General features: G+C 26.8%; 1 protein-coding gene across 1 annotated transcript in view; it reads left to right on the plus strand.

The window, feature by feature from the left end:
• The window catches only part of LOC135931011 (arfaptin-2-like), a 31,914-nt gene extending 19,214 nt beyond the window's left edge, over positions 1 to 12,700 (plus strand). Inside the window, exons 4-5 of the mRNA XM_065467857.1 lie at positions 10,533 to 10,710; positions 12,326 to 12,700. Coding sequence (XP_065323929.1) covers positions 10,533 to 10,710; positions 12,326 to 12,487 — 340 coding nt within the window. The 3' untranslated portion in view covers positions 12,488 to 12,700. The remainder of the gene's footprint in view (positions 1 to 10,532; positions 10,711 to 12,325) is intronic.
• Positions 12,701 to 16,200: the final 3,500 nt, after the last annotated feature.

Raw genomic sequence — 16,200 nt, forward strand, 5'->3', positions numbered from 1 at the left:
TATTACCTTCAATATAAATATACCTTTAAAACATAATCTTCATTATATTAATTTCAGAAAATCTGTAAAAATTATATTTATGTGCTCAATAAAAAAATATTCCTACATGAATTTTTATATATTCATTTGCAATTTAAAACCTAAATTTATTCTTGGTAGATGAAGGTTTAGCCTAATTTAAACTTGCTTATTCTTTGGATATACTGAAAGATATTGAGTTGGTGAGTGGAGGGCTAATGATATTTTTAACAATGGGCAGGTGAATTTGAAATAATTTCAGACAAAATGAGCAACTGATTTCTTTTAAATTTAAGTAAAAAACATTAAAGAACCAAATCAACCAATATAATAATTTTAAGCATTGGACAGGCAAGTTAAAAATTTTTTTAAAATAAATGAGCAGGCAGGTGAACCAAAACCTGCCCATTGCAGACTTTTAGCCAGTATGACACCGAAAACATCAGATCATAATGATATTTTACTTCTACCAAGGAATTCATTTATAAATAATGTATTTGCCACATTTATTTTCCTATGCATTTACCAACAGAGGTCTGAAATGACAACATTTTTAGGCCCAATGAGAATTTAAAATGCTCATCCCAATTTCAATTTTTTACTAAAGTTGTCTGACCTTTTTTTTATATATATTTGCTGAATTCTGATATTTCATAGAAGTGATAATTCATAAAGTATAGTGTTTTTAATTTAACCACTCTCCAATATTATAAATAGTGTTTACTTTGGTGCACAGCAACATATATTTTGGTATAAGCTTTGGTTTAAAAAAAACAAATATTCAATTATATATATGAAATTCATGATAAAATAAAGAGTAACAAAGATATATAATTGCATATCATCAGAGGTCTGTAAATTACAACATTTTTAGGCCAGTGGGAATTTAGTTCCATCCCAAGTTTTGCTTGGCCTAATTTCAATTTTTTACTAAGCTTGCCTGAACTTTATATATATATATATTAGTTGAAATCTGATATATTATAGAAGTGATATTTCATAGTGTTTTTAATTTAACCACTCTCCATTATTATAAATAGTGTTTATTTTGGTGTTCAGCAACATATATTTTGGTGTTCAGCAACATATATTTTGGTGTAAGCCTTGATTTAAGAAAGAAAAAAAAATTCATGATAAAATAAAGCATAAAAATTATTTGTTAAAAATTATACTTTTGAAAATGAAAGAATTGGCTAATATTACTAATATCTTAACATCATCTGATATTGATATGGCATCTCTGAATTCTGATTAATTCGGTTTTAAAAGGTAAAAAGAAATTTATTTTATATAAATTTAAAATATATGAATTTTTACCATTAAAATTCTTCTCTATTCAACCCAGATGTCATAGACTCTGATGAAAGGAATTTTTACCTTGATATTATTTGGGGATATGTTCTAAATCGCTAAAAATTGGGAGCCTGGCTTATATCTCCTAGAAAATTTTTAAAGTAAATTTGAAATTAATATTATTAGATACTAGGGGACTAAACACTTGTATTTAAATTGAAAATTTTAATCATCCAAAATCCCAGTTTTCGATTTTTGTTTTAGCGATTTGGAACGGGAACCGATATTTGTGATCTCATCAAAAATAAGATAATTGAAGTTTAACTTTGAAGTCAACTCTCCTTGATTCAGCCCAGATGTCATAGATTAATGAAAGTTCACACAAAAATAAAATAAGAAGAATTTAAATTTGCCTATTCTTTGGATATACTGAAATAAATAGTGTTTACTTTGGTGTTCAGCAAATATTTTAAATATATTATCTAAATAAAATTTGTTGAAAAAAGAATATTTTACCTACAGTGGCAAATTTGATATGGATATTGTGTTACGCCATATTATAAATCACATGGGAATTATTGGCTTAAAATTGCTAGATGATTATCATTGCACAAATATTTTTTAAAAGAACACTCTTGGCTAAACTTGATTGACGTTTTTTGAGGATTATTATAATAGATTATAATTCTTTTAGTAAAGTAATTAATGCTTTTCATAAAATAACTAGTGATATTTATGCAAAATTAATAATATAATAGTTTATTGATTAAAATATAATATTTAAAAGTTATGCAGGGAAGGGGGGGGGGGAGTCGTAATTTTTTTAAAATAAAAATATCAAATTTTTAATATGTGATTTAAAAAAGGTAGCATTAAAAAAATAATACTCAAATGAATTTTATAAAGGCTATGATTTTTTTTGGACAGTAAATTAATCCAAAATGGATAGTATTTTTAAAAATAAATTATTTGGGCAGTATTTAAAAAATATTGAGTAGAAGATAAAATATATAAGGTTGAGTTGTAAACTAAATTTTTTAGAATTTATTTGAAAATTGTTTAATATTTATACAAATAACTCTTTATTATAGGTTATCGTGTATATTATATGAAAATTAACATGTCAAATATTAAAAAATTACTAAATTGACAAATAAAATATCAAAAGGAGATCCGTTATGGTATAACAGTTTTACCATGATTACATAAATAATTAAAATACATATTCATTTATGATGGTAGTTTTAACCAGACTAAATTTTTAAAATTTATTTCTTATTGATTAATTGCCTTAAAGTAATTATTGGATTTGCCTTAAATTATATTTGCATAGACTATTTTCTTAGCAACCATTTTTTTAAATAAAACTGTTGAGGTAATGATAAACATCAACATGATTTTATTATCGCAAATAGTTCATTTTATTAGGCCTTATGGGTTAATATTATTATTATTTAGTCGTTGGTTACCGTTAATGGAAAAATGATTTGGAATTTTTTGATATATAGTTTAAAGAAACGTTTATTTAAACGACAATTATATTCAAATGATTTTAAAATTAAAATACTTAAAGTTTAAAAAACCCACCTTAATCGACTGTAAATTTTCTAAGTATTTTCATCATTAATCACCAATTTCATGCTAATGCATTTTTTTTCTTGATGTTTAAACTCTTCATATGGTGTGTTATTTTTATCTAGCCATTTAGTTTTAAAATATTTAACAGACAGGAAAAACTATCCTTTTTCAATAAATAATTCAGAGGCTTTATTAAAATAAATTGGCTTTGAGCTAATAATAGATAATTGATTTGTCAGCACAAAGAATAACTTTTTTAACAGCCATTGTATTTTTTATTTCATCCAGATGTATGCCTGATTTTTGGCGTTTTCATTCTTACCAATACCAGGTTCATAGTAATTAGATAAACATGAACGGTTTCATCACATACTTTCAACGTTATTGTTCAAAAAAATTAAAACTTCTTAAGTAAAAAAAAACCTGAAAATTTAAATTACCTACCAAATTTTGAAACTTCCTATTTATTTAAATACTGCCCAAATCTATAAAAAACTTGAAAGTTGATATTAACTTACCAAAAATTTGAAATACCTACCAAGTGTTTTTTTATACTGCCCATTTCTTATCAATTTTATTGCCCATTTCTTATTATAAAATCTGCCCGAATAAATTAATCTATTTATTATAAACCAAATAAAAAGCGTAAATAACCAAAATTTTACCCGCATTATACGAATAAGAAAAAATATATTAATAAAACCAAAAAAATAGAAGAAAAAGAATGATTATATATTTTGGTTCTCCTTCCCCAAATTATATCACGGAGATGAATAAGAATCCAATCATGGATCTCTTGATATTGTGCGCATAATGCTAAAGGATTTAAAAAAAAATATATATATCACATCCCTACGATTGAGGAATATCCACCCATATTTTAATACTTCCTTATAGGTTTAATTCATCAAGTCCGGCAAAAGATTTAGGGTGAATTAGTGGGTATCCCGTCTTTACAGAGAATCTTTTATAGAGAATGCAAATATAGAGAAAACAATTGTAGAGAATGTCGTTTATAAAGAATATCGTTTATAGAGAATGATTTTATAGAGAATTTATTTTATAGAGAAACTTTTAAAGAGAAAACAATTATAGAGAATGTCGTTTATAGAGAATCTCATTTATAGAGAATGATTTTGTAGAGAATATCGTTTATAGAGAATGATTTTATAGAAAAACTTTTAAAGAGAAAACAATTATAGAGAATGTCGTTTATAGAGAATCTCATTTATAGAGAATGATTTTGTAGAGAATTTCGTTTATAGAGAATTTATTTTATAGAGAAACTTTTAAAGAGAAAACAATTATATAGAATGTCGTTTATAGAGAATGATTTTATAGAGAATATTTTACAGAGAAGGGTTTTACAGAGAATTATTTTATAGAGAAAATTTTACAAAGAATTGTTTTAGAGAGAATTATTTTATAGAGAAGGATTTTATAGAGAATAATTTTATAGAATTTTATAGAAAATGAATAAGTATTATTTTAGAAATAAATTTTCTCAAAAAAAGCCAGATGCCGTCATATAAATTCTCGGAACCCTTGAATAGAAAAAGGGAAAAAATAATCATAAAAAAATTTATTCACGTTCCTGATTTGTATTGCTTATGAATAATTATGATAATATTTTTGAGTTTCCTTTTGTTATTTTTTTTAAAATACGCTGAACAATTAGAAGTAGTAATACTAAAATTATGAAAATGTTTCCTTCTTTATCAGTTTCTATTAGTGCTTTGCTTTAACTAGTAGAGTAGCCATTTAAAAAAAAACTACTAGCAACAAAGCCAGCCTTACGCCAATTGTTTTAGAAAATTTTGTCAATATTTAGTTGCTTTGTGCATTATTTTAATCTGCTTGGCCCGGCCCCGATTTTTAAAAAATATATTATCTATTTTTAATTTGCCTAGATAATAATGGTGTTAAAATATTTGGTTTTAAAATATATGGCCCGGCTTGAGTTTTTTAAAAAAAGCTTTTTTTGACCGGCCCGTGTATTTAAAAAAATTAAAATACGTCCCGGGTTTAAGGTCGGGCCTGTAGGTCTCTGATTTATAGTGCACTTTTATAATTTCCCTAATAAATCTGATTTTACCAATTCCGAAGAGAATCTACCATGGGAATTTCATACGATTGCGCCAAAATATTTTTGTATTTAATAATTTTATTTTCTATTTTTTCATTTTAAATCATAAATTGAGCGCGTTTTATTAAATTTTATATCAGATTTTGCCGAAAATGCATTATAATATGTGTAGAATATACCCACTCTATAAATTTCAGAAGATCTTATATTGAACTTCTGAAGAAATTTTAATTTACATTAATCTGAAATTTATAAGTAGTGTTAGTAGCCTAAAAATCAGCTAAACATAATTTGGCTTAACCGAAAAATCGCCTAAAACTAATTAGACAAAATGTAGGGACTGGGAGCTAGGCTAATCGCCCGTCAGCGTTACGCAACACTAAGCCTGGCCTTTATTAAAATTATTTTAAATATTTATTATGTAACGATATATGACGGGCGATTAACCGACTCCTTAGCCGATGCCTAATTTTTGAATAATTAGTTTTCGCTATTTTTATGCTAAGCCTAATTATGCTTAGACGATTTTTTAATCTAAAAACTTGGCTAACCGTTTTGGAATTGCCTAAAATTAACCGATTGCGCAACATTAAGGGTGGGTATTCTACACTTATTCAGGTGCATTTCTGTCAAAATCAGATTTTTAAATTTAATAAAACGCACTCAATTAAGGATTTTAAATGCAAATAATAACAAAAAATAAAACATTACCCATTAAACTATCGCCTTACCAACATTAAGTTTAGTTAAAAGATCATTAGAGTACTGTCTAATATTCACAGGGTAGGCAGGGAAGACCAGGGGGTGGTTGGATCAATTTCTGTCAAAATCGTCATAGGTCCGAAAATAATTGTATCTGAATTTACAAAATACAAAATGATAGTTCAAACCCTTACCTAAAAATTATACATTGACAAAATTTAAAATAATACACTTTTTTCTCTAAATTGATTTTAGTAAAATAAAAATTTCTTATTACAAGCCTAAACTCCTTAGGGGTGTAGAGAAAGGTGAATCAAAAAGTTTAAAATGTTTTTTATAGGTTTTTTGAACTTGTTAAACATTCCGAAGATCAGACTTTTAATATTTATAAGAAATTTTTTATTTACATATAGGGATTATATTTATTGATACCAATTTGTTTAAATATGGTTGGTTCACAGACAAGCTTGTCATCATATGATTATAAGAAGTCTTCTGATTTCCATCACATTGTAATGTCTTTCTTTAAAAAATATCGAAGCTTGATATTTGCAGCAGATTGCACAATATTTTACTAACTCTTTTACACTTAGAAGTTATTTCAGATACCTAATTATCAAAAGATTTTTCATCATATATTATAATACTACCCCCTTCTTCCCCCACTCTCCTCATTTCCTATACCACATCAAAATCAGAACAACGGAATTCCAAATACAAACTACCCATTTTAATTTCAATGCCAATCATGAGTTATAACCCCTTCCCCTGTGGTAAAAGGTCCTGTTTAACATTGTTTGAATGGTTAAGCGTCTTTTTATTATTGGTAGTCGGTCTATAGATCTGGTTATAAGCAAGTATAATTATCATTAATATTTAAATTTCTTCGTATCATTAGGGCTAATTATTTATTCAAACTTTTCTGTTGGGAGGAGGGGTGGATGTTTCTTAATAAAAAAATTTTCATGATTAAAGCAATATTTTTATTTTCCAGCATAGCATAAGGATTTTCATTATCTAAGCTTCCTGAGACAGTTATATATAAAGGCATAGAAAATGTAAAAAAGAGATATTTTCCACCTTTCGATTTTTTAGGGTTGTATCTACTCCTTGAAGTACAACTCACAAAGTAAATATTTCATTCCATTAAATTTTCTCATCTTCAGCGATGATAGTAACGTCCAATCACTATTATCGCCACTCTAATAAAATTTATGACATTCATCAGATTAATAAAATATAGCAACTGAATTGAAATGGGAATGTACTATAATTTGTGTTAAAAATAGCTAAGTTATTTTTAATAGAGGCATGTTCAATTCATTCAATTTTAGCTCTACTTATATTTATTATACTTCTATATCTATTTTTGTATAATTTTGTCTTTGATCACATAATTGGAAAAAAGACTCGTCAGGAAGCAAGAATTTAGCAAGAATCAATTAAGGAAATCAATAATCTATTTTTTTCCCAATTCCTAAGTCACAATAGTGGCAATTTCATCATCAGAGATTACACGTAGTAATTCAATTCGACAATCTACCTATGATGCTGAATATTGTTTCATGTCTTGTTGTGATAAGCTTTGACCTTGTCTTTTTGATTAAACAATAAGATAACTTTATATAAATTTATTATCAAAAAATGTTTATCAAGTCCATACTAAATCCCTCACTAATCAAAGCATGCTTTGTCAAAGAATAATATAAATCCGAGGTCTAATTATCATTTTGGCTCAATGTTTTAAATAAAACTTTTTTTCTTAGTGCCTTGCAAATTTTATTTATTTCGGCCAAAGCTCCATCCAAAATCTTTATTTTTAGGAGCCTAGCCATAATTTTAAATTTTAGGCCTGAGCTTGTCCTGTCCCAAATTTAATTGAAAAATATACCTAAACGCATATTAAACAATCAATTAATATAAAAATTTAATTCCTTTACCCTAATCTTTAGAGAAATCTATTTTATTGCTTAGAATCTTTTTTATATTTTTTGAGTCAAAAAAATCAAAAGCCTTAACCCTATTTTAAAAAAAAATATTTTTAGACCCAAGCCCAACTTTAACTTAATTTCCAGGTTCAACTAAGTCTGTCTAAAGGCCGATAAATATAAAATTGTAGTTTCATCAAACTCCATTTTAGATATAGCAACTGATGTAATTCATTTGAGATAATGCATTCGCGATAATACATTTGCGATAATGCATTCGCTATAATATTTTTGCTGTATTATACTCGCTATAATGCATGATAATGCGTTCGCTATAATGCATTTGCGGTAATGCATTCGCTATAATATTTTATATAGAAACCTTCAATTTACGGTTTTGGTTTTTTAGGAAGGACAAAATTATGGTGCTTATAAATCAAAAATATTGGTTTCTCTATAAATATGTGGAACCCCAAAAGCGTATCATTTGAGATTAATGAATTCTTAGTTATCTATATTAAAAAGTATGAATAAAATTTGTATAATAAAATAGAAAGAAAATTATATTTAGAAACGTGTTCCGAAACGCAGAACGAACGGGAATGTGACATATTTTTTACCCAAACAACTGGTTAAAACCTTTTCTTAATTAAAATTAAAATCAAGATTCTCGTCCGTCATATTATATCCATAAGGATAAAGTTAAGAACCCTTCTATAGGCTAATTTAGGTAGCTGACATATAAATGCAATATATAAAAATTTTAAAAATGGTTGGTTCAGTTTAGATTCTCTTTAATAACAGTTAATACATATTTAACAAATCGTTTCAGGCTTGGTTTAGCTGAGTTAATAATCAAGCTAAACCTTGATATGAACTAAAAAGATTTTACAAAAAAACCATTGTTGAAACAAATAAAGTCATCGAAAAAATACAACAAATAAACTGAATTGTATTATTAAAATGTTAATTTTGATATATTTTTCAAATCCCGCATAAATTTTTTGAACTCTACAATTGTCCCATATATAATATTTCTCTATAAAATCAAGATCTAGAAAATAATTTTCCATAAAATAATTCTCTACAATGTAATTCTCTACAAAATGATTTTCTACAATGTAATTCTCTACAAAATAATTCTCTATAAAAGTAATTCTCTTTAAAATCATTCTCTATAAACAACATTCTCTATAAAATCATTCTCTTTGAAGTCATTCTCTATTAAGGACCTTCTCTATAAAATAATTCTCTTTAAAATCATTCTCTATAATAGACATTCTCTATAAAACCATTCTCTATAAACGGCATTCTCTATAAAATCATTCTCTTTGAAGTCATTCTCTATAAAGCACATTCTCTATAAAATAATTCTCTTTAAAATCATTCTCTATAAATTACATTCTCTATAAAACAATTCTCTATAAATGCATTCTCTATAATTGTTTTCTCTATAAATGTTTCTCTATAAAATACATTCTCTATAATGGTTTCTCTATAAAGACGTGGAACCATATTAGTGAGAGAGATTGAGTACATTGTAAATTTTATAGTCACCTGCTTTGGTAATTATCTATACTCTACTCCTGCAGTATCTATTTCCTCCGGCTCCTCGCTTGAACTGAAGACTTTTAAAATAAAAGGTATACTTAGCCTTTAGAACCTCCATTGTAAATAATACTAAACGTTTTCAGTTACTAACTAAAGATACCACAGACGATTTACTTAATACTCTCTATGTTTTTTGTCGCAATGTATCTTTTTGACAAATTTTATTTTATTCCAGAAAATCTGGATGAAAATGTTTTAACGAAATTTCTAAAGCTATATACTTTCAATGATTGAACTTACAACTCAATCTCTACTGGCTAAACCTACATTCACAGTTAACGCAAATTCGCTGGAAATCGCGTTAACTGCGAATGAGGGGTAAGACAGAGATATCAACAAAATGGAGAAACCTTGTCGAAATTTGTTGAAGCCTTAGAAGTTTGCAACTACGCCACTTGGGAAGAAAATTTCCTTATTCCGAGTGATCTGCGCATAGTGTATAGAAATTTATTCAAATCACATTTTTAAGGTCTAACACACTAAAATGGAGAAAAATGTGCTCATAAGTAATTTTCTGTATTCAATCCATATTTAATTTAAAATATTAATTATACAACCCCAAGGAAAAATTGAAAGTATTATGAGAATTCGTCAGTTTGATTAAAAATCTTCAGAGATCTTGAAAATGCAGGAAAAATTGTTTTTTTAGTAAATTTTTTGTTATCTTTATGCATAAAAATCCGGTTAGGGTCTGCTAGTTCTTATTTTAATTATAAATACATATATCGGATATAACAATTTTTGACTAGTTTACATTTGCATTTTGATGATAAATAGGGATTTTTAACTATATTAACACTTCATTGCACCCAGGCCTTGCCCCAGATTTAGTATTATAGAGGGAAATTTCAGAAAATATCAGTAATTTTCATAAATAAAAATACACAAGTAGAACGATACCAAAAATCCTACATGATGTAATCTTAATTTTTTTTGATCTTTTCTTTTTTTATGAATAATTTTATTTAAAAACGGTTTCATTTTAGAAATAAAATACAATATAAACGATATCAAAATTAAATATATTTAAAAAAAAAGAAATAAGAATATATAAAAAAAATATGTAAACATTAAAAAAGAACTTTAAAAAATTGCCCCCATCACCATAGAAAGGTTTTTTTTCAAACTCTCCGATTAAAAATTTTAATTAAAATTGTTTTCGCTGGCGGGGAAAAAATGAATTAGCGGCAACTCTAATCGAACCTTTTGATATATATATATATATTTATGTTGGGCTGGAATTCCAGGGAATAAAAAAAATTATAGATTCTAACATTTGTTCTTTTTAACAATTTTTTGAATTGATCTATTTTTAGGTTAGAGTTTGACGCTTATCGCACGGAGATCGAGAATTTAACGAAACTCTTAAAGACTAAACCGGTTTCGGAGGCGAAGATAGCCGAAAGCACAAGGCAGTTTAATATTTCCAAGGACAAATTCGACAAGATCCGCAACGATTTGTCCATCAAACTGAAATTTCTGGACGAAAATCGGGTGAGTTGATTGATAACTCAACAATGTAAATTAATGTTTCCGGATTTTTTGTAAATTTCTAATAGATCTTTTAGTTGTTGTTTTAATAGTATAATAGGTTGGACTTCGCTAATTCACCCGATCTAATTGGATGGGGGAAAAATTTGAGGATCAGCATAGTTTTTATTAATAAACTCTTCAGTAATGTGAGGTTTTTGAGACCAGCGATCCTAAAAACTTTGCATGTATAAGTAAATTTAGCCCATGAATAGGTTTTGAGGGGTCTAGCTGATCCTAGAGATTTTAAAATTGTAAAAAACCCGGTATAATTTACTTGGTTTTTTCCGGTAACCTTTTGAATATTCCATTAGTTATGAAAAGTTTACCTCCCATTTTCATTGGATAAATTTTTTATCAAAGATGTAAATGTTTTTTTTAAGTTGAAAATACAGAATTTGAACCCAATTGATTTTTTTAAATTATTTGATTGAAAATTTCTTTTTAACTAATTTTATTTTAAAAAAAACTGATTTTATACTTAAAATATGATCCGATAATTAGGAACCTTTAACTTATTTTGCATCTTACTAATCTTATATAATTTTTATTTATTCATACCCTTCAATTTATTTTATTTTTTTAAATCTTAAATTAGAGGTTCAAAATATTTTCCAAATCAGGACACCACTATAGAGCTAAATAGTGTTTCTATTGAAGATTAATTAATCGTTTAATGACCTGTGCCAAACCATATTTGGATTTGGGCGTTTGTTAACCGGTTTAAAAAAATATATTATTAACTTAATTTTTTTTGAAAGAAAATTATTTTTAAATATCTACATATCTCTTAAAAAACATTTAAATGCAATTTTACAATTAAAAATCAATATTATAAGGGTGTAGATCTATATCTGTGGATGGATATGCAGCTAGATCTGTATATATTTAGAAATATTCTCTGCCTGAAAAATTTTTTTCCTTAGAATCACCGGGGATAATAACTTTCTTCCCGAAGGCATAAAGCAGAGCTAGACCTATGGGAGCCATTAATCTAGGGTGCTAACTATAACTGGGGTGGAAAGATAACCACGAGGTAGCTCGGTTATTTTTTTATTTTGATGACCTCCTGTTATAAAGAAATGATAATTTATTGAATTACTATATTTCATTTTTATCTAAATAGTTTAATAACTCTATTTTTTTTACCTTATCTTAAAAAGAATTTTTCAAACAAATATTTCCACGATTTTTTTTAAAATTCTACGCCAAATTTTATCTCATGAGAGTTATAAAATATACAGATATTTACGCAAAAATAACGAGATAAACTTATAAATATAACCGTTCGATTGAGATTCATCCAGAAATATTAAATAATATAGCTTTAGTTCAACATTTCCGGTTCTTTACTCAAAATTAATATATCGGTCTAAGCCCGTCCCGAATCGCGGAAGGCTAAAATCGTTATCGATGTAAAAATTTGAATTTGTAAAGTCTTTCATCGAAACAGACCAGTTGATTCTAAAATCGACCGACTAACAGCTTTAAAAATTTGATTTCTTAGATAAATGATTTCTTTTATTTTCTATAAAATCAATGTCCACCATTATTTCTTTATTATTTAATTTTTTTACAGATCAAAGTGGTAAGAAAGCAATTGGTCCTTTTTCATAATGCCATCTCCGCCTATTACAGTGGTAATAATGTAGCCATGGATGCCGTTATAAAGCAATTCAACATAAAGGCCAAGTTACCCAACCATCAACCTTTATCTTGGATCGAACATTTTCGGTCTTAGTGGAGTTTTTTTTAAATATTTTTTTGTTGTTTTTCCAAGAAAATAAACACAATATTTTGCGATTTAAAAAAAAATATATCGCGTCGCAAACAAAAAAAATTATATGTTATTTATTTTAAATTATTATTATACGATATTTTATATTTAGATAATCTTTTTATTTTTGTTAAAATTATTATTATAAATATTACGACCTATGTTTTAAAAAAAATCAGATGCTTATTATAAAGTATTACAATTTACAAAGTTAAGAAGATATTTCTTTCTATATTTATTTTTGAATTTTCGTTACACACATCATCTAAATAAATGTTGGTTATTTTGTTCGATGAGAATGTATAAATCCTTTTATTTTATAGATTATTAATTAATTGCTGGATTGCCGGAGGAAAGAATATATAGAGACCTCCAGACTCCTTCCCTCATAACTGAAATATAAAATAGATCCCGAAATATCCAATTTTCACCAAAAATATTTTATTATCAATTTAAGCCATAAATATTTATTCACATGTATTATTGTAAGTGAAGTACGGGTAGTATAGTAGGAGACCCAGTCAGTTCATATGAGCGTGTATGGGCCATAATGGGTTAATTAAGAAAAATTCAGAAATAAAACGCAAATTATTTAATATTAAACAGACACGTATTTTATAAAAAAAACTTTATCTAAATTTTATCAAGTAAAAACAAATTATTAAATTAGTCCCTTTTTAGGGAAAATAAAAGGCGCAATTAAAAATTAAAATTGGCGCAAAGTAAAAAAAAAGGAGTTTTTGCGAAAGGGAGTTTGTTAATTTTATCTTACATAATTGGGGATAAAACTAACCCCCCCCCCCCCTATAATTTTCGGAACTCAAAATATACCTCTGGATTCAGGACGATGAATCTAAATATCTAATTTATAATTACTGAACACCATACTAAGAAATTCAAAAGTATGAAAAATCTCTGATTAAAAAAAACACAAAAACCACGTTTTACTTTTAATGTAATTAAATCAAACAAAAGAATGACTTAAAAAAACTATATTACATTTTTATGTATTTAAGGCGAGGATAAAAAAATTATTTTAAATTTATATGTATTTAAGGCTAAACAAAAGAGGGACAAAGGATAAAAAACTAGTTTAAAGGAAACCATATTTAACAGTAAGTAATTTTATTGTATGTTTATTCTTTTTAATCCAATTAATTTCGCGAAACTAAGTAAGGTTTAATTAACAGCACTTTTTTTAAAAGGACTATAACCGTTAAAACTATCGTGAGTATCTACGTATCTCCCAAAAATTTTTATGCGTTGCCTTCAAGAGATTTATACAGGATAATGAATCTGATAAACCATAGATGGTTAATTGACCGAATATTAAAATGAAAACGGATTAGTTGTAGATTAAACTATTGTATTTTGAAACATTACCATTTATGTACTATTAATAAATATGAGATATATAAACATTTTCAAATCCGGCCCGAGTTTCAAAATTATATAAATATTCACAAAGTTGGAAGAACTTGTATCTGAAGGTACCTAAGTTAAATTAATCTGTTGGCACAAAGCATATTTTTGAAACCCGGATCGTAAAATATATTTAAAAAATCCGGGCAGAAAAAAAAAGCCTGCGATTAGACTAATTAAATATAATGTTCTTAGGGCGACTTTTCATTCATTTATAAATGTGTATCAATAAAAATTAGCCGTTGATACGCCATTTTGGTTTCCGATGTAAAAATGATATGATATTTTATTTATTTTTTTATATAGGTAAACCAAAAATACAAATAGGGGCTTGGTCGGTTTAAATAAATATAATTTTATCAATAAACCTGTACGGGCTTACCTTTTAGAGATTTTAGTAATAAGTCGAATTAGGACATGATCATACAGTTTAGTATTATTTAGGAAATGTGATGAAATTTTTAAAAAAAGAAGCGTTTTCTTTTAAAATTCAGAGACCTGGCCCCCGAAGAGCCATAATAAATTTTTTTTAAATATACCCGGGTCGGACCTGAAATGTAAAACTCAGGTCGGGCCGAAATATTTTTTAAAACGCTGTGCTAAATTTTTTTTCTAAAGAATTCGGACCGGACTGTGGAAATGGCACCTCTGCAGGTCTGATATAATTCTTTTTTATATGTTCAAAGGTTCAAACAGATTTTTCAACCAAAAATATTTCCTATGCTCATCTTCATTTAAAGGTAGAAAGTCGCGATTGAATTTTAAATAAGTTGTGATGTGAGAAGTTGATTTTGAATTTATCCATAAATTTGCTTATTAATTCTTAAATCTGCTCATTTGATATTATATTCTTAAATTTGATCATTTGCTATTAAATCTATGCGTTTGAGCTTACTTAAGGCGAAACTGCTAGAGGCAAAATAGGCGATCTGCATTTTTTGCTATTGAATTTATGCTTTTGCATTTATTTTAGGCCAAACGGCTATAATAAGCGAAATAGCTGATTTAGGCTTTTATTACATTTGCTCTTTTACACCGATTGAAAAAATTATATGAATTTATTTTATGTTATCATCTATTGTTGCTAAAAGTGACTTTTGAAAAAGTAACTAGTTTCTAGTGGATGGCGTAGTCATGGGGGAGAGCGATTCTGGCATTATGCTAATTTCGACTATTTTTTATCAATTAATTCTTTTACTTTGATATATGGATCTGGAATCCTGTCCAACAAAGGTCCATTAATATTTGTGAAAATAAATTTGACAAATTATTTACTCTTAAACCTGCTCGATTATCTAACATGATTAAAAATTGCATTATCCATGCGGTTATGGAATTTTTAAAATTTTTTTATTAAGAATCTTTCGATATATTCGAAGTCGAGCAATCGTTTTTTATTTAGTTAATTTGAGCTTTGACAGATTTTTATTTGATTCTCACCAACTAGCGTATCTAAGTTCTTAGGTAGATTTTATTTTTGAATAAAGAATATATAAGAAAAATTTCTAAAATAAAAAAACAATTTTATGAATTTTCGAGTATAATACTAGTGGAATGGGATGCAGCGGCGCATTCATTCTTTTCCCCATAACCTAATTGGCAGGACTTTAGTAAGTCACTGAGATTGTTTTTAATTCGGTTAGTTATAATTTGTTATTTGATTTCAAGTGTAAAAAACTGTTTGGTAGTATATTAAAGGTTGAGAAAACTGGGTTTCCAGAAGAGGGGCATCAAATATTCTATTGTTGGTAAACAGCGATTTTACCTTTACATTTTAACTATTACAAATGATTATATGGGCATATATTTTATATTTTAACCTATATCCTTTAAAAAAAGATTCATATTTCATAAAAAAATTACTTAAATCAATAGAAAAAAAAGAAGGTGGCGTTTAATCAATATTTCTTTTAATAAATAATAATCATAAATTAATATTTGCAGGCGCGTACGCAGGAATTTGGTCTGGGGGGGGGGATAATAAATTTTTTTAAGAAATATTATTGTTAATTAAAAATACTAAGCATAAATTTATTAGGACTAATAACTTTTCTAATACACAATTTTAAACTAATGTGAATTAAAAAAATTATATATATAAACCGGCATTGAAAAACTATAAAATAAATGTGAATTATGAATATAACCCACGATATAAATCACTTAAATGACCCAAAATTGAAATTTGAATTTTTTGAGCTTTTAAATTATATAAAGTATAAAAAATTTAAATGTTGGAAATATAAATTAATACA

This window comes from Gordionus sp. m RMFG-2023, chromosome 1 (assembly GCF_954871325.1).
Source record: "Gordionus sp. m RMFG-2023 chromosome 1, tfGorSpeb1-WG-v2, whole genome shotgun sequence".
Classification (NCBI taxonomy): Eukaryota; Metazoa; Nematomorpha; class Gordioida; order Chordodea; family Parachordodidae; genus Gordionus; species Gordionus sp. m RMFG-2023.